This window comes from Petaurus breviceps, unplaced genomic scaffold (genome assembly GCF_028583685.1).
Source record: "Petaurus breviceps papuanus isolate PSGF00001 unplaced genomic scaffold, PetGlider_PUasm1.0 37, whole genome shotgun sequence".
NCBI lineage: Eukaryota > Metazoa > Chordata > Mammalia > Diprotodontia > Petauridae > Petaurus > Petaurus breviceps.
Genome location: NW_027186296.1, coordinates 99,564,006 through 99,584,398, shown reverse-complemented (window position 1 = coordinate 99,584,398; position 20,393 = coordinate 99,564,006). Strand labels below are relative to the sequence as shown.

The following is a 20,393-nucleotide window of genomic DNA, read 5'->3' as shown; positions in this document are numbered from 1 at the left end:
TCTCTTCTCTTCTCTTCTCTTCTCTTCTCTTCTCTTCTCTTCTCTTCCCTTTCCTTTTCCTCTTCCCTTCCCTCCTCTCCCCTGCCCTGCCCTGCCCTTCCTTCCCTTTCCTGCCCTTCCCACACTTTGCTAAAGATAATGTGAATTTGCAAGGAATCCCCCTCCTCTTTGAGATCAATATAAACCTGGAAAGAAAAAGGAGGGAAGCAAAACTTTCTTTGCCCAAAGTCAGTGGGCTTGTCAAGGCCAGTCATTTTTGTGACCTGTATTACATTTTCTAGAAATTCATTTCATCTAGGGAGAGATTTATTAAGTGACAGACATTGTCTTAATAGATACCTTAGGCTGTGCCTCATTTATGGCTGGGTGGAGGTTCACTGAGGCGTTACTGCCAGCCCCAACTTGCAGGCTGGCAGACCAGTATGTGGCTGTTGACTAGCCCTTGACATAAATATGCTAGAACTTGACATATTTACCTGAGTGCTGAGGGCCCTGGACATGATAGGACAAAGCCTGTGAGCATGAAGGAATCTGCACTGATGCTTGCCCTCAGGTATTTGTTAGGTTAAGAATGAAGAGCTTTTTATTCAGAGCACTGATAAGCCTGACTGTAGATTTTTACATCTGGCACTGGACTTTTGGCAACACCCTCAGAGGGAGAAGAAATTACGCAAATTGTTTAGTGCTTGGGGCAGTGCTCTGGTGCTGCCTCACCTAGGAAAACAAAGACTTTAGTGTGGTCCTTCTGTAGGGGGAAAATGGAGGGCAGTTACTAAAGTCAGGATATCCCCAGATCATAACTTTCAAATGGGAACTTTGGATTTCTTTTTGGACTGGGGTCAAAATTGTGTTTGTTTAAGTAAGTGAAGGAATCCCAGTGTTACTAGTTAATCAATGGGTTGGGTGAATATAGAATTTGTCAGAAGTACAATCCTTCCTGCTCGGTCGCTTGGGATGAAGGAGTGGGTTCTTGTCCTGCTATCCATCATGACACTGCCCCTGGGCATAGCTTTTTGTTTTCCTTTTGACTAATGATGAACATGATTATGTGGTTTTAGCTGTTGAACAGAATAACTTTATAGTTAAGCATTTCAAATACATTAAAAAAAACTTAAAAAACTGAGTCACAACCTACATACTGATGAAAAGGGGGACTCTTGTCTTGAAGTGTGAAAAGTTCATGGTAAAGAAAAGAGTAATAATCATAACCAGGAAACCTGGAATAAGTTCCTCATCAGGATTGTAAAATCATGGTAGCAATGGATAATAATAGCTAGCTTTTACATGGTGCCTTATGTTATGCAAAGTGCTTTATGAATAGTATTTCGTTTGATCCTCAGAGTAAGCCTGGGAGGTAGACTATATGAAGTCCATAATTTTATGGATGGGAAAACTGAGGCTGGCAAAAGTTAAGTGAAATTATTCAGGGTCACATAGCTATTAAGTATCTGAGACCAGATTTGAATTCAGGTCTTCCTGATTCCAAGTCCAATGCTTTATCCACCATGGGACAGAGATGTCTCATGGGATGGGTCATGTATTTATTTTGTATATGACCCTCAAGTTTTTGAGTAAAGGGGGTGGGATAAAGGTGAAGGGTTTCGTAAATGTTTGTCAAATTTGCTGAATAACCAGGTATTTCTATTTCAGACTTCTAGTCTAAAAAAATCTTGTCTCTAGCATAAGATCTGCAGTCAGCCACAAAGTTCTTTAAACGCAATTGTACTCAATGTTTCGATTAATGCTATCATTTTTATAATCAAAAGTTTCTATGAAGTCACTGAACCAATTCCTTATGAAACAAAGGGCATGGTAGAAACATGCTACTGTTCACAGTTTCTTTTGATGTAATTGCTTTTCTTTTCAGGGCCATTGTAAAATATGTAGTAGGTATTTCATAGAAGCAAGCTGTCTTTTAATTTGTTTACCCTGATGCCACAGAAGAGATGCTAGGGTACATACAGGATGCAGTGTTGTGTATTAGCTTCAACAACTGAGTTCTTATATAGGGATAGAGAGAAACAATGAATCAAGGCAGAGCCTGAGCGATAAATAGGTCCAATTTGCCACTTTGGTGCTCAGTATATGTAGCACTTTCAAAATTTTTTCCTTTCACTAGGCCCATTAATTAAGAATCACAAGTATTATTCTCCCCATTTTATAGGTCAAGCAAGTGAGAATCAAAAAGATTCTTTAACTTGCTCATAAGTCCAGTACCTTGTACATGATTTGAGGAGACATTCTCAGGTTTGACAAGGTGAGGAGATATATATGGTTTCTTTAATAATCGCTTTATTTTCTGAAAAAAGAACAAAGACAACATTAACCATAACATCAATTAAAAACTCCAGCTATGTGTATCTTAAAATGCAGTGGCTATAGGGGTGATAACTGACAGGCCCAGTATAATCCAATTAGGTCCAGAAAGTTCAACAAAGAAGGTCCACCTTCGTCATCGTCTTTAGATTTCCTAGTGAATATTTTGAAGCTTGAATTTCAGTTCAGTTAACTAAATATTTATGCATGTAAATTGTAGAAAGCAGGGTGCTATGGGCTAGGGAAGATTGAAAATTCTGATAAAACATGATGCCTTCACTCCTGGAGTTTATCATCAAGTAAGGGAGGGATGGTGAGTGGAAATAGGAAAGCTTATTGTGAGATTACCATAGTATTACAAATGAATGCTAAAGAGAGACTGGATCTTTTAGGCTGGTGGCAGTAGGGACAGAGGGAGGGGGTGGATAGGAAAGAGAATTGCTGAGGTAGAATCAGCAGGACTTTGTAATGGCCTGGAATTTCCCTAGTCTGATTTGGTCTCCTCACAATGATGGAAGGCAGGATTATTAACTCTGACGTCCCTAAAGCTTTTTATTTAATAAATTAGAAATACTTCAGCCTCAGACCTCTAATCCTATTCCTAGAGAAGGACTTAAGTTACTGACTGGATATTAGCCATGAAGAAGAGAGACTCAAAGAGAACACTAAAGTTTCAAACTCCAAATTCTTATTTGGAGATTTTGTAGGGAGTAAGAAGACTTTAGAACAAAAGTCAGGGTTTATTTTCAGGTTCTAGTTTTGACTTCAGGAAAAAAAAAAACACCACACTAAAAAAAAAAAAGATGGGAGGGAAGGGGCTTGCAGGTTCTTATCTTCCTTTTAATTTCAATCATTTTCTTAAAAAGCTTTCCATTGTTCTTTCTCCTTCTCCCACCTCTCACCAAAGGGAGGCATTTCTTGTTTGCTCAGATGTGCTTAAAGCTTTTACCTATGCATATGCCATATCAGGGATAAAACAAGTTATCTGAGAGATTAGTGTGATAGACATTCCAGTCTTCTTTAAGCAAAGTAGCTTTTACTATGGGGAAAGTGATGAAATGCATAGGGTGGCAGTTAATAATAGGCTCTACTGAGAATATTAGTCATTCCCTTGTATTGAAAGCAGAGAATTGAATACAAAAAACCATTCATGTCGTATGATGCTGGGTATGATGGTGGCGCCTCTGTGGTTTGGTTTTAAGCCTCTTCTTTACAAATCGTTTTAAAGGAAAAAAACTTTTCATCTTGTAACTTGGGGTGTGTTTAGATTCAAGTCAATGTTGGCTTTTTAGCCCTTGGATGGAACAACTCTGCAAACCCCATAATCCCACCTTCCTCAAAAATGTTTCATTTCAGAAGCAGGTGGCATGGGGAGTTGTGGCCTCCTGAGCTACCAGGACAGTCTTACTCTCAGCTGTGTTTACCAGTGGCTCCCTCCTCACGAGGAAGATTGGGTAGAGTGACGTCTGACTTTTACATCAGAGTTGAACCTGAAGGATGTCACAGATGAGGATGAATGTGGGCAAAGACTTTGCATCAGAGAGGAGGAAAGCCCTTGTTTAGTAAATGAACCTGGAGGGAAATGTTTGATTGTGGGGAAGGTTCAGGGAATTCTCTATTTCTTGCTTTTGCTGAATGAAGCATTAAGTGGTCCTTGCATTGATTTCTTTTTTTTTTCTTTTCTTTTTTTTGTGAAAGAAAAGAAAAGTGACTTTCAGGATAAACCAGGCAAGACTTCAGGGTCATTAAGGGCTCTACAAACATTCATTTTATATCATTGAAAAAAATCAAAACAAAGAAGAATGGGAAAGCATGATAGGTTTGGGGCATTTTGACCCTTTGTGGTATAAATAACATGTCATCCTTCTATGGTTCACACAAGAAAAACCAAACAGACACACAGTTTATAGAAGCTACTTAATCCCCCACCAAAGAATATCGTTTATGACGATAATTTGGAGGGGCACTTTCCCTACACCTGCTTGGCTCTTTCCAGTCTCCTGGAGACACCATCACCACGTTACTTTGCTTTTGCACATCAGTGAGCAAACACAAAAGGATTAGTGGTATTTTCCATCTAGCATTTCATGTGGTGCGGCCCCTTGAAGTCATTTGGTTACTTTGGGGTTGGAGGCTTTAGTTTTTAGGGGGGGGGAATCAGCCCATACTCTTTCTGCCTCTCTCCCCTCCCACCTCCAACCAAACCTGAATCTTTAACTTGGGCCTCTTGGACTTTGCTGTCTCTGTTGAGAATGTATATATTAAGGAGAAAGTACCAAGCTTTTGGGAATGAGGTGATAATATCTGAGCAAAGGATTAAAAAAAGAAGTGGGGAGCCAGAAATTAAAACCCAGAACTGGTGAGACAGAGGATCACATGACCAAATTCCTCCACAGAAACAACTATTTTATTCTGGTTGTATTTGGATGACCTAGCCTTTTGGGTAGAAATTCACAGTTCAAATGTAGAACCAAGGGGATCACCAGGCCTGGAGTAGGGGGACCTGACTTCAAATTTAGCCCCAGACACTTACTAGCTATGTGACCCTGATTGCCTCCAAAAAAAAAAAAATAGAACCACATGATCTAATCCAAAATAAATATAGAGGTGATGGCTGTTTAGAACTTATGGCTCTTCCTTTGAAAAAAAAAACATTAATATCCTTTGTTTTTATATTAAGCCATCCCTTATAAAAGAATTAAAGAGAAGTTTGGGTGTGGGAGAGCAGTTCAGCAAAACTAACTGAGGCATCCATTTACTATGTAGTATGTGCAGTTTTCCATACCCATAGTCCCCCGCCTCTGCAAGGAAGGAAAGGGAGAGGGTGCATTTTATCATTATTATAATGACATACTGTGACTTGAATCTTTTGGAAGCTATGGTATTCCTTTCCTTTCTGTTCCCATTTCTTCTTCTTGCCCTATCCCCCTTCCATGCCCCCAAATTTCTTGTACAGAACCCAGGAGGTTCCGTCCCACTTAGGTAGAAAGGCTGAAAAGACTGTGCTTGTCCACTTTAAGTACTTGAGGCGGAACCTTGAAAAGGCAATGAACTCATTCTACTAATTGTAATTAGCATGATGTATTTAGCAAGTTATTGGCCTCCTTAAAACTTCAAAGTGCTTTGTTAGTCTTGCTCCTAATGGCTGGGCTTAATGCTAACTGGGTTAGGACACTTTTTCTGCAACAAAAACAACCACCACCTACTCTTTAGAGAAAACTAGGTGGACCCTTTAAAAAAATATCCAGGTTGTTTTCATTTATCCTCCAGATCTTGAAATATTCTTTTCTCTCCCATCTTCTTTTAGTTGCTAAGAAACTGCCATTTGGAGAGAACTGTAATTAAATTTTGATTTTAATTTCAGGATCAAGCAGGAAATGTAACACATGCTCACTGAAATGAATGGATGATTGATAACATTAAGCTTGTCTGTTTCCAAATCAATGTAGGCAACTCAATGTGATTAGTGGCCCTAAGTATTTCTGTCACAGGGACACAGCTTTTGAAATGTTCTTTTCCAACAAACACAGCTTAACTTTCTAGAAATACTGTGATGCCCTGTGTATGCTTGGGAAGCTAGTTATCCTGAGAAGGATTAAATTTATAGGTTTAATTTAAGAACCCCCTTATTCTTCTGGTCCCAGGGATGCGGTGTAGTGTTTACTGACCTTGAAGACATTAAACAACTTTGCTGTGGTGTACATTGGTTGACCTTTTACCATGTTATGGCAAAAGTCAGGGAACTGTTATAAGCAAACATATTATTATGTACAGAGTGGGAATGGAATGTGAGGCAATTCCAATGGTCAGTTTGTAAAGATGTCTTCTTTGTCACTCAAGTATTTTCTCTCTCAGTAATTACTGATTGGCATAAAACAGACAATGTTGGTTTTTCCCATCTACACTGTTTAAATTTGATTATGACATTCAGTGACAATGCTTAACTTTTCTCTTCAGATGCTCTCCTCTCACTGAAAATGAAATTTCCTGACAGCTAAAACAAAATACCCAGAAAACCACATTCTCAAGAGTGAGCCTTTTAATGTCTTCAATCTGTGTCTACTACAGATTGACTTGAACTTCATTCCAGTAGTGCAGCCAACCCTCCAATTAGTGATAGCTGCCTACCACTTTTGGACTTCTTTTAATTGTTGATCTTATCTTGGAATTCCCAGGAGTCATGATTTTAAAGATACATGCATTCACTGTTTCCATGCTCAGTTGCAATTCATTTGCAACTGATCTTTAAACATTATTTTTTTTAATTGCAAGTCATAGATGAGCCAATTGTTAGTATCTCTGATTTTTTTTTGATGTTTCTTCTAGACCCCTATTTAAAAAAAATTTAAATTTAATAGTAAATTATTTTTGTAGCTAGCTGAAACTAAAATTTTAAAAAACGTAGAATGGCAATTTTGTTATTAAGTAGAAAAACTAGTGTTGAGCCAGCAATCACACTTGACTTATAGGGCAGTTGATCCCTATAAAATGTAAGGTCTTTGAGGGCAGAGACTATTTCATTTTTTTTTCTTTGTATCTTCAGTGCCTGGAATTCAATAAATGTTGAGTGATTTATTCATTTGAATCTCTCTTCCCCCTTTCCCCCCCTTTTTTGACTACTATAGTACCTTTCATCCAAGATGTTATTAACACCAGGGATGACTCATTATCATCATTACATTTATTAGGCACCATGAATTTAGGGCACTGTGCTAGGCGCTGGAATTAGCCATAGAAGCTCTCATTAAGGTCTCCTCCAGTGGCCCACGTGAGCAGGCAACCCAGTTTCATTGCTCGGTAGAATTATTAAGCAGTAAGGGGAGTAATGAAATTTTCCATTTGTGTTTCTTCCCAGATCTTCAGAATCTAGAAAAGGGATAAAAAACCAAAACAACAAAAAACCTTGGTTATCCAAATCACGAACCTGTTTCTTAGAGGAGGAAGAGTTTGACAGACATTACTGGAAGGTAGATTGAGAGAAACGAAACACGTTTCTCTGCTGAAGCTGGCATACTAGGCCCAGTTCCAAGATGTTTCAGACCTCATTCTCTGACTTGTTTAAGGGCAAAGAATAAGGTTGCAAAGGAAATCAAAGCCTGATGTGGAGAAATGAAACATGAGGCCTACTGACTTTTAAAAAACATTTTAAATAACATTCTCTAAGGTTTCATTTTATACTGAAGGCAGCTATAATAAGTTTTGGGAGATGGTGTAAGGTTTCTATTAAAGAGAGATCATGCTTGCAGTTTTTATACCCAAAGTGAGAAAGAGTGTGTGTGTGTGTGTGTGTGTGTGTGTGTGTGTGTGTTGAGGGGGGAGAGAATTAGATATTATTTTGTATCAGGTGAGATTTGAAAAGTGAATTAAAGCCTTTAAGGGATATTATATTTGGTATGCTGTAATTCACATATGAAATAATATTGAACCATTGCCGAGTTTTTAAAAATAGCCCGTGTAGTAGTGAAATAGTTTAATAGCTACAACCCAAGCATGTTTACTCTAAGTAAAATAAGACTGCTGTTTTGTAGTGACCTGTCAGTGCTGTTTTAGTGACTGAATTCCCAGTAGATGTTTGGAGCATGCCAGATATATTGGACTGTATGAAAGATCCCATTGTTCATCTAGCATCATTATTTGCTCTTACACTCACAATGTTTGCTTGTGAAATAATTTATTGGAAACAAGCATGTTGAAGAAAGGGCACTTGATCTGAAATTCAGTTGATCTGGCTCAGAATATTTAAGCTTTTCTAGCGCCTTTGCTCCCAAGAATAAATATTTAGGTTCACTGTACTTAAAAACACTTAACTTTAAAAAATAAAGGGAGAGAAATGAAACCAACCACCCCACCTGCCCCAACACTTTCAGGAGCATGGAGTAAATGACCTGATAGGCAGCCATCCTTCAGCTCTGGATCACTGGTTCACATGTGAATGGAGCCAATAGGGACGGAAATGATTTAATATTTGACAGGCATGAAAGAGCGTACTTTGTGAAAGGAGAAGTATGGGTATCCAGCCAGGGGGCAATTTTTTGTCTTGCAGAGGACATCTTCATAATTCATGTCAACTGAAACTCTTGGTCATGGGGTTAGGAGGGGAGCCTCAGAAGGAGCAATGAACAGGGAGGCTTAACTCTATCATTACCACCTAGGCAGGATGGCTAGCCAAGGATTCTACAAGACTTCATGTCTGAGTGATGAAAGGGCTTAATTCTCCACAGATGCTAAGGTTTTAAGATGCACACATCATTGTCCTACTTGCCAGGCATTTACTGAGTGACATTTGCATGTGCTTATGCTGGGTGCTATGCAGGACAAGTAATACCATGATGGTTTCTTTGAGAGCTTACAATCTAAGACAAGCATATTTTTGGTGATTTTTCAAAGGAATTACAAACTTTACTGTGTACATTTTCTGAAATGCTCCAAATTTGACAATCAGAACTTTTGACCTCTTTACTAAATTGAATACCATTTTGGTGCTTTCAGATCTCTATAATTACATTTCACATTGGCAAAGTGGTTTGAGATCCTTAAGTGAAAGGTGGACAAATGTAATCATCAGCTCCTTATTTTTAGTTCTTATAGGTCAGCAGTAGACTTATGAAATAAAAACTAATTTGCACATGGTCTGGTTCTTGTAAACAAAAATCCTGTTAAATGATGGCTTATTGTTGAAGTCCCTAACGTGAAAAGGTTCAGCAGATTAAAGATTTAACTAATTACTTCTAAACTAGTGCATAGGGATATTCTTAGTATATTGTAACTTCCTTGGTTTCCTCATTTTCCTTTGCCAATTTTTTATCAGTCAGGTGGAAGGTACCTGTGGTGGATAGGGAAAGAGAGTGTGGTTCTGTTTATTTCTGTGACCATAATTTTACATTTAAATAATATGGTTGGTGGCACAGTGGCTAGAGCGCTGGGCCTGGTGTGAGGAGGACTCATCTTCCTGAGTTCAAATCTGGTTTCAGATACTCAGTTGTCTAACCCTGGGCCAGTCACTTTACCCTGTTTGCCTCAGTTTCCTCATCTGTAAATTGAACTGGGGAAGCAAATAGTGAACCACTCTAGTATCTTTGCCAAGAAAGCCCCAAATGGAGTCACAAAGAATTGGACACTTCTGAAACAAGTGAACAACAAAATTTGGTTGGGGTAGGAGATATGGATGGATAGATTGCGTTACTGACAGAACATGGGGATGTGGGATATTTGTACTGGTAGTTCCCAGTACTATAAATGTAGAGTAGTCTAGTGCAGTATCTAATCTTGTGAGCATCTCTATACTCAGTTGTTTGGTTCCTTAGGATAAGCAACTCAAGAAAAATATTAAGAACCATTGAAGTCTATGCAGGAATTTTCAATTTTGAGGGAATTTTCCAAAACTGGTCTTCCTTTTGGAAGACCCTTTCCCTTGGAACAAGAGGGAGGAGTGAGGAATGTAAGGTTACTGAGGTGCCACTCAGGCAGTCATCCTTCAAGAAAAACAAAGCATTGGCAGTTCTTCTGGCTTTTGTGTCACTTAGAAGACATGGGAGGACTGATTTCTCCTTGTCCCTTGCATTCTAACCTTGAAGTCAGAATTAAATTCCATGGTGAGTATGAATTGTGAATTTAGCGAGGAAGGGGATATGTTGGATGCTCTTGGGAGGATTTGAGATTTTGACTAATGTGGTTGTCACACTTCTTAGAAACTTATTTTCCACTTTATAAATATATAATGTAACCCCGTTTTTCGAAATACCATTCTTAGTATTCATTTTCTCTCAACTGATGTCCAGCGTGTTAGGTTTAAATTCAGGGTGTGAGTTACTGGATGAGTTGCCCCCATGCATATTCATGGTTTCTGGCCCTGGACTAAATGGACTAAAAGAAAAGAAATCACAATTTCTCTGTCAAAATGTCAAAAGAAAACCCTTTCCCAGGCTCATTAGGTGGTGTGTACCTCATCCCATGGTCTTGCAAACGAGTTTTAACAGGGTTTTTTTTTCACCCATTTTCTAAATGAGTATTCTTTACATAAGCGCAGTGCTCCAGTGGTCTCCTTTGAAGTGTCTTTTTTGTTATACGTTTGCCTGTAGTGTTATTTCTGAGGAGTCAGCCAACAGACTTGGAGGATTCTGGCACAAGTTCACTAATAGTTTTTTGGCAACATGGCTTATTTATGCATCTTTTCTCCCTCTCTTTTTTTCTTCTCTTTCTTTCCCCTAACCCTACTTCCCCCCACCCTACCCTTTCTTTTTGCTCTTCCTCTTTTAGAACGATCTCCCCACCGGCCCATCCTCCAAGCAGGACTGCCAGCAAACGCTTCTACAGTGGTTGGGGGTGATGTGGAGTTTGTCTGCAAAGTCTACAGTGATGCCCAGCCCCACATTCAGTGGATCAAACATGTGGAAAAGAATGGCAGTAAATATGGGCCGGATGGATTACCCTACCTTAAGGTTCTGAAGGTGAGAACATTCTGAATCTGCCCATTTCTACAACACTTACTTAGAGGTCTTGCAGATAAGTTGAAGAATAAATTAGACTGTGTCTAGAGAATGTTAGATCTTTGACCAGTTGGAATTAGGTATAATTAAGACACTGATGACTGCTTATGTTTATTAATAGAGTTTTGAATTTAGAATTAAATCCCTGCTAATTATATGTCATTTTTTTTAAGGAAATCTAGGTGTTTCCTTATTCTTTAATCTTCTTTCTTTAAACCCCTGAGATTCATTCTCAAGGTATTCCAAATCATGGTCTAGAAATGTTTGTTCCTATTAATGTGCTAGATTGTATTAGATGAGTTTTCTTTGCATACCCTATTCCTTATGTATAATGAATAATCACTTCAAAGGCCCCATTTTAGAAGCAGCAGCATCATGTATAGATTGATCTCTTTATAAGGAGGAAACATGATAGAGTCTGTAGGTCATTTGTACAAATACAGATCATATAATCATCTGATAAACTGTTATCTCCCACGTCCAGTATCCGATTATAAGATCTCACACATAGTAGGTTCTTCACAAATGTTTGTTGATTTGCTGAGTGCCAAGTTGTGCCTAATAACCATTATTCTAAAGAATAATCTTTAAAGAGAACCTCAGGCAGATTAGTTGTAGAAATTTTATTGACAGCTTTTGTTTGACCACACATTGATTTCCAAATATATCTCTTCATCCTTTCCTGCCCACTGAGCCATCATGTTTGAAAAAGAATGAAAAAAAAAGTAATTCAGTAAAACTAATCAATACAGCAAGGGAATCTGTCATTATATTTCATGCTTGATACCTTTATGCCCCACCTCTGCAAAGAAGGGAATGAGGTATTTTTTTTTTATCTCTTCTTTGGACAGGCAGATTCTTTAAAGAAAAGTTTCCACTAATGAGAATTGTTCAGCCAGTAACACCAAGTGAACAAGCTTGTGGAATATTACATCTGGCATCTGAAGCTGATACAGTTAGAGAATTTGTTTAGATGTCTCTCTCCCCTTTCCCCTTTTAACAATTATCTTATTATGTTCTTTCTTAAAACCACAGCCTTTTGGACATTGGTGTTTAAGCTAAATGATGAAGTTTGATAATGGACTGTTGGTGGTGGGACCATAGAGAGAGTTAAGTCCTTTCTGGACTGTAGTTACAATGTTCTCCTATGTTATTGGTCTATTCTAGCATTCGGGGATTAATAGTTCCAATGCAGAAGTGCTGACTCTGTACAATGTGACTGAGGCGGACGCTGGAGAATATATTTGTAAGGTCTCCAATTATATAGGGGAGGCCAACCAGTCTGCCTGGCTCACTGTTCTGCCAAATAAACAAGGTAACACTGTTTTTTAAAGAAAGCTGGATGTAGAAGAGAATTGGTGCTTTGGGAGACTGCAGGCAGCTTATAGGATAACTCTTGTGGCCTTGGTACATTTACAATAATCCTCCTTTGGTGATGCAACTGGGATCATGCCAGCAGCCATGGAAAAATACCCACAATGTTCAGTTTGTTTGAAATAATTTATTCAAAAGACAATGCTCTCCACTCTCATCATCCCCCAATTGGAAGCCGTTCTTTCTGGTCAATGATATCGATGCTGCTTTTTTCCCCATCATTGACACCACACACACGATGAGATTTAAAAACACATCTGAGTAGCTCTTGAATCCAAGATCTTTGCATAGAATCATATAATCACAGTTGATGTCTCTTCAATCTCAACCTCAGAGAGATGGTTTTGTAGTCACATGACTGTAGTTTATCAAATACATACAGATTTCTTGCTTAAATGCTTGATAATTCATGGTTTACTCCTTTGGGATTTGTTTCTGTATGCTTAGTTAGTCTCAGGACAGTTTCAGGTTTTGAATTAACCCACTGTCTGTTGCTATTGATGACAGAGCATTGGATTTTTCTACATGTTTGATTTGTCACTCTAAATTTTCACGTATATACTTTGTTAAGTTGAGGGTAATGATGATGATGATGATGTTGATAGCAGAAGTTATCTAGGCCTTAAAGGTTTTTGGAGAACTTCCCACATATTGTATCATTTTTTCCCATGACTATGAAAACTTTTCTTTGCATTGGAAACCACCTCAGGCTACCTAGTTCACTCCCTCATTTTATAGATGAGGAAACTGAAGCCTAGACATGGGAAATGATTTGCCCCAAGTCACACAGGTAATAAGTGCCAGAGATGGGATTTGAATCCAGGTTTGGGCTCTGATGCTTAATCCTGTGTGTGACCTTGGGCAAGTCATTTAACCTTTGTGGGTCTTCTTTGCCCCACTTGCAAAATGAAGAGGTTTGATGACCTATAAATCCCCTTCTAGCTAATAATTTATGATGATAGGAGATACCAGTGTCATAACTGTGGGAAAATTGCAAAGGAGAAACTGATTGAACATAGAGACACATTTTTAGGCTTTTTGTGGAACCCTGTGGATGCCTCAGAGACTCTCTTTTGGGTCTTTGTCATATTTCACTCCATGGTGCATCATATTTTTAGCATTAATAATATTAATTAATTAATACATAATTAATAAATAAAAATGAATAATGATGCTGCATTATTGAATAATGAATAATAATGACAACAACTGGCATTTATATAGATTATATAGGTGTATGCACTACCTATACATCATGTCATTTGATCCTTACAATAGCCATGTGAGGTAAGGGACATAGATAGCATTATTCCTCATTTTACAAATGAGGCAAGAGCAGCTGAGGAAGTTAAGTGCTTTTTGTAGGGTCACATAGTTAAGAAGTATGAGAGGTAGAGTTCAAATTCAAGTCTTCCTGCCTCCCTTTATCCCACTTCTCTTTTCACAATGAGGAACTGTAGGCAAGAGTACTACAAGTAAGTCTGGCTTTGGGGACTGACTCTGCTCTAAAACCACCCCAGTCAAAAATGAGAAAAAAGAAAAATAAAAGAACTTTTGTGGGTTAATTTTTCCATGTCATTTGATTGCATGCATGTTTAGGTGGTGAGGTTAGGTTTGGTGATGGTTGTTTGGTGATTACTCTTGGAGGTGAGCTGGGATCTCTTGGTAAACATCTTCACCTTTTGGTTGCGGGCTTTGTGGATGGGGTCAAGTCGGAATCTCCTGGTGACCGAGCACCCACTGAAGACAGAGGGGCAGCCAGTGCCTTGTGGTTCCATAACCCCTTCTACAATCATTCCTATGTTGTCTAGCCTTTTTTCTTGCTTCCCTTGTTTTCTAGGCCGCCGGTGTTAACACCACGGACAAAGAGATTGAGGTTCTCTATATTCGGAATGTAACTTTTGAGGATGCTGGGGAGTATACGTGCTTGGCGGGTAATTCTATTGGGATATCCTTTCACTCTGCATGGTTGACAGTTCTGCCAGGTATATACTGCTCTCTCTCTCTTTCAGTGGTTTTTCCTCTTTTCTTGGTTGATTGCTACAAAATTAACACGGCTTCTGTCTCAGAAATGGCCCTTTTTATTCCTTCACAATGATGAATACCTTAGGAAAAAAATATGTGTGTGTGTGTATATACATAATATATACATGTATGTATTTTTTGATTGGAGATGAGAAAGTTGTCTCAAGAATTCACTTGCAAACATGCTATCACATTTCTGATCAAGTAAATTACACACCTGAAATCTGAAAGAAATAATTTTCTGTGCATCTGGTGAGCTATCAAATCAGTGTTTAAATTCTACACACACACACACACACACACACACACACACACACACACACACTCTTTCCCTTAAGAAGGAATTAGAAATGACTTTGATAAATTTAAAATCATTTTTTTCTCATTTTCAGGGAAATTTCCCCATAACCCCTAATCTCTTTAAGTTGCTTTGAATTGGTTTTTTTGTTAACCTCTTCATTGAAACAAAACCTGTGTATTTTGAGGTTCTCTGTGGAAAAGGGCCTCTTTGTAGAGGGCGTACAGAAGCAGTGTGTTACCTACCTTTGGGAATCGGCTCAGTGCATGTTTTAATAAAATGAATCCTTAATTTGCTTTTACTGCAAAGCATGTTCTTGCCATCTTGGGATTGATGTTATTTCTACCCTGCAGAGAAATCAACATCAATTATGCTTTATTGCCTAAAAATTGTTGCCTGTCTGAATATTTAATCTGAGTACGTCTCTATCCTAGTCAAACTTTCTTGATAATCACTGTTTGCTCAACTGCACCTGCTTTGGTATTTCTTTTTTGAAAAACTGAACAGTCTATGGTTTGCTAGCTCCTGACATACTACTCTAGTTATTAATTTCTTATTATTAGATAAAGGTTACCTAGCTGCATGTTTATTTTACATACAGCAAATAAATTGATGGTTAAGTTATATGCTGGCTGTTGAGAGTTCTGTCTTATCTTGTAGGCTTGTTTTTTTTTTCTGATTAAAATTTATTAAATAATTCCATTGCATCTATTTTCTTTCTCATTGTGAATCTACAATGTAAACATTTGCCTCTAAATAGTGAGACACTGCTAATTTGAGCTTGCTTTTCCATGCAGTGCTTGTGTTCTGCAATGCATTAAGTTCTTTCTTAACTGATCTGCTTGACTATGATATAATATTAACTAAGAAGTAGGTATGGGACAAACTCTACTTGGGAATACTCTGCTTGCAGTTTGACCAGTGATTGCCCTGGAATGCCAAATTTTGAAGGGAGGGAGCAGACATAATGTGGAGCTTATATGAAAAAGTAGTTAAAAAAAAAAACAACGCAAACCACATCCATGTATGCCTATGCATATAAAGAATGAACTTTGAATGTCCCTTCTTTAAAGAGAAAGGCTGTGTTGACATCAGGATACCATCTTCCCTCCCTCTAGCCCCATTAAATGGAGTTTATCCAAGCTAGCAATTGATAAAGTATTCCAAACTTTTATGTTTTCATGGATTTTATAGAAAGTGTGTTGCAGAAGATTGTCTTTATATTGACTCTATTTGTTTATTCAGTTGGATAATACTCTGGATTATATTTAGGAATTCAAAACTTTTTTTAGGCCAGTTTAACAAGATGAATATTTATTCACTTCTTCATACATACTTGTATTCATCTGGAATAAATTATCTGTCAGTTTTTCCTTTTGAGAGAGCCTGTCCAAATACATACAAGACCAAAGCCTTTTCTCTACCTCCTCAAAAATGAGCATAGTTCAAATTTTAGAATTTCTATTTTTAACAGTTCATTAGACACTCTCATGCCAGAAGAATCTTTGTGTATGTGTGTGTACAATGTAGTGGTTTGATGGTGCTGTGAATGTAAGAAGCAGTAATTGCTCAGAAAATATGGCCCAGTAACTCATCCTGGGTAACTCAGAGGCATTGAATTTAAGGAGATCTATCTGCTGCAATTATACAGGAAAATGACCTGGACCTCCCTTGGTGAAATGGGAAACCCATGAGGGAGCATCTTCATTGTGAATAAACGTTAGAATAGGGGAACATTTCAAGATCTCTCAGGTGGCCTGGGATGTTTGTAAATTTGTGCTAAAGTCTCTCCAAGTCTGTCTCTTTTAGGTAGCACAGACATTTTTTGGGTATGATTCCTTTAGCTGCATTTTTACATGTCAGTACCATGTTCTAACTGTGTGGCATGCTTATTCCTCCTCTGTGATTTGCAATCTAGCACCTGTAAGAGAAAAGGAGATTGCAGCTTCCCCAGAGTACCTGGAGATAGCCATTTACTGCATAGGGGTATTCTTAATTGCCTGTATGGTGGTGACGGTTGTTCTGTGTCGCATGAAGACAACCACCAAGAAGCCGGACTTCAGCAGCCAGCCAGCTGTGCACAAGCTGACCAAGCGTATCCCCTTGAGGAGACAGGTAACAGAAAGTAGATAAAGAGTTTAAAGAAATTTACTCTTTCCCAAACTACTCAGCCAGCATTTGGGTTTTTTCTTCTCTTTTTCTCTGGTCTATGCTCCTGAGATTCGGGGGGTAGGGGGGAACGTGTTCAGAAATAATGCCTAGTGACAGAGTTGTGTTATGGGGCTTGAAGCCATGCTTTCTCCCTTATTCTAAGCCTTTTCTAGGGCAGCTGGGTGATTCAGTGTATGGAGCGCCTGGCCTAAAGTCAGGAAGTATTAGATACTTACAAGCTATATGACCCTGGGCAAGTCACTTAACCTTGTTTGCCTCAGTTTCCTCATCTGTCAAAAGAGCTGGAGAAGGAAATGGTAAACTGCTCTAGTGTCTTTGCCAAAAAAACAAACAAACCCAAAAACCCTCAAATGGGATCACAAAGGGTAGGACACCACTGAACAAGAAGTCTTTTCAAAAGCCAAAACCTTAAGGGAGAGGGGTTTTAATAGGAAATTTAAAAAATAACAATAAAAAAATTGGACTAGACAAGGTAGAAAATGATATTGGGAAGAAATTCCTGAAGTGTGTGTGTGTGTGTGTGTACACAAATATGGGGATATAGTTTAAAACAAATCCCCTTAGCATCTCAGATCATATATTCTATTTTATTATTAAAGTCAAACTCTACAATAGGTAGGCATAGGGATTAGGATAGGAAATGTACCTTTAGGTGGCATGTGTGGGCCCCTTTTAGATTTTTGTTTCCAGCTGGGACCATGCTCAAGACTTGGATCTGAACTGTTTACTTCCTGTCATCCCATGGCTAATATATTTTTAATTTACTTTTTATTTTTTTCTCACTTATTTTTATTTATAATTTTATAATTTATTTATTTTAAAAGTTCATTTAAAAATTGAGCTCCAAATTCCCTCCCTCTTTCTAGTCCCTTCCCCACCCCTTGAGAAATACATTTATTCCATTCAGTGGTCAGGACTGGATGGGTTGTGATCTTTGTGTTGGACGGGATACCTACCCATGTGGATTGATGAGATCACAGACTCATTTGAGAATTTGGGGATTCTGACATGAAAGTTCCTCATTTAAATGTATTCAGGGACTGAGTGCTAGGGTGATTCTTATACTCTTGTGGCAACTCACAACTAATTTTGGAATTTTATCTGCAAAGCAGCATGTTAGAGTGGACCCAGCATTGGACTTCGAGTCAGGAAAACTTGAATTCAAATCCTACCCATGTGGCCGTGGGCCACACACTTAACCTCACTTAGCCCCAGATTCTTCAACATGAAATGAGGATAAAAACAGCTCTAATATCTGCCCTATGGGTTGTATAAAGGCAGAAATGAGATAATGAATGTAAAGTTTTTTTAAGTTCAGAGAACTCCATAAATGCTGATTGTTATGTTTCTTCTGGCCCTTGAATGTCTATCCCCATGTTCCTGCTTAGAGTTGATTCCAATATGGGAGCCTTTCTATTCATATTTTAAATCATTAATGTCCTTCACAGATAGATGGAAGTAAGGACTTATTTCATGCTTATTCCTTATCCATAGAGAACTTTTTTAGACCCTATAATAGAGTTTAAATAGGGGAAATAAGTTCAGAGAAACAATTTAACTAAATTATACAACTACTTGAAATTTTACAAGGAAAGGAATGTATTTTTCAAAATAGTCACCGAGATAATCAAATACATAGTGATCTTTGACTTCTCCTAAGCCTTTGATAGTGACGATGAATCTGCTAACATTTTCTGTAGAAGGAATTAGGACAGATTATGAACAAGTTTACCAAATAGTGGGTTCTTAGCTTTGGCGTAGCTCTTGCCCATTCCCAGACCATCCCAAATCCCATGCTGAATAGCCCCTTGTCCCTTGGAGGTACTGTTTTAACTTGGCATTTTTTTTTTACTGTGAATGTTAATATAGAATTTTGAGTATGATAACTTGTTATTAACAGCATTTTAACTGGTTCAGGAAAAAGAAAGCTAAGTATTTTATTAGCTCATTAATATTTGCGATGGCACCACGATTTTTAGGTATCAGGAACCAGCGACCGACTAACTTGTGTACCAGTTTTGGGGATGGAAATAGCTTCAGGTACTCATAGCTCATGTGTTCCCTGTGATTTCTCAGTATACAGGAGACGGCAGTTACCCAGGGTACCTGGGTACCCAAAGCTCACGTGGGCAATGATAAGTTTTACAGGAAAGGAGCTTGTCATAAGCCGATGGTGTAGTATTAGAGTTCAGTGGGCGCACACACTGCAGATAAGCTCCAGCCCATGTTTGGGTCTTCTCTTCCCTGCTTCCCATCCTCTCTTCTCTTCATATGTCACATGCTGCCTCTGCTCCAACTTCTTGCTGCTTACCTTTTCTTGCAGCTTAGTGGACTAGCTATACCCAGCTCATGAAAAGTAGAAAATTAAATCTCTTGGGACCCAGGTGATTGGACGCTGTTATCTCTCCTGCTCTTTCCTGCAATTATATTTTTGCAAAATAATCACTCACCAAATCTGGTTTCTGGTTTGTGAGAGAGTAATATGCAGAGCTGTAGGTTTCTTCCAGCAAGGGTTATGGGATTTGGAGCAGTCTGGCCATTTTTTTTTCTTTCATGCTATCTTATTCATGTTATTCTTGAATTTCCCCTTGTGTTCATTTATATGTATATGTTGGAGGGGTATTGATAGACTTAGAGAAACTATCCTATTGATTCCCATCCCCCTCCCTTTTCCCTGGTTGTCAAAAAGACATTTCTCTGTCGTACTGCCCCACTCAGATTTTGGCTATTTTGCTTATAATTCTGCCTCATGAGGGATGGAAGGGGGAGGTGGGGAACTTTTGGGGCCACTCACTTCCTTCACAATGCTCCCACTTGTTTTATTTGGAATGTAATTGCACTGTCTTTAAATATGGTTGAATAGTTTGTGTAGGCTAAAGGACACTCCGGCATGATGATTCTGGCAATGCCAGTCCCCCCTTGCAAATTAAAACCTCTGGGAGATTGTTAATTTATTAGAGGCAATGGTGACACATCTCTGTTCACCATATATATTAAAATATAATACATCAATTGTTCTTCACAAAGAGAGCTTTTCAGGCAAAGCCACTTAGCCTGAGAAGGAGATGTGTATCAGGTACCTAGATAAAAGAAGTTTATTGGACTGTGGCCTGAATGAAAAACACTAGAATGGCCTGCAGATATGCTGATGACAGAGAAAATACCATAGGCATGCCTAGCATGCCTTGCTCCTGTCTCCAGGTTAGTTTTAAATCAGGTGACATTAAGCCCTACTCTCTCCAATGGTTAGGCTGCTTGTAAGGTGTTTCCTTTTAATGTGCCCACCCATAGCAACCATTCACCTAAAGTGGCCTATAGGATCCTTAATTCAGTATGACATAACTGAAAGCTTAATGAGTGATGATCATGCTGCCTTATATCATTAGGAACCTCTTCTCCCATCCTCCTCTCCTGAAGCATACATTGCTTTTTCTCTGTTTAGAACAACAGAATGTATTGTTATCCTCTCTTGAGTTTTGCTTTCTTATAATTCTTTTATATGCATTGGATTTATTGAACTAAGGCAACCATTTCAGTTTCTGGAATTTTTGAAAGGGAAATATTTATTTCTCCCACTCTCTGTGGAGGGACTTTTTGCAGTCTCAGGCTTCTGAGTATCCTCTCCTGCTTCTGAGAGTGTTCTGATGCTATAGGAAAACACGTGTGTGTGTGTGTGTGTGTGTGTGTGTGTGTGTGTGTGTGTGTGTGTGTGTGTGTGTGTG

The 20,393-nt window shown here is 38.5% G+C and overlaps 1 protein-coding gene across 3 annotated transcripts in view; it reads left to right on the top strand.

The window, feature by feature from the left end:
- FGFR2 (fibroblast growth factor receptor 2) overlaps positions 1–20,393 on the top strand; it is a 117,500-nt gene that overhangs the window by 63,374 nt on the left and 33,733 nt on the right. For 2 of the 3 annotated variants that reach the window (XM_069099110.1, XM_069099109.1), the window contains 3 exons: positions 10,573–10,763; positions 14,017–14,161; positions 16,418–16,614. In XM_069099110.1, coding sequence (XP_068955211.1) covers positions 10,573–10,763; positions 14,017–14,161; positions 16,418–16,614 — 533 coding nt within the window. Of the gene's footprint in view, positions 1–10,572; positions 10,764–11,969; positions 12,118–14,016; positions 14,162–16,417; positions 16,615–20,393 lie in introns of all 3 variants that reach the window. The other variant, XM_069099108.1, reaches the window with a different exon arrangement.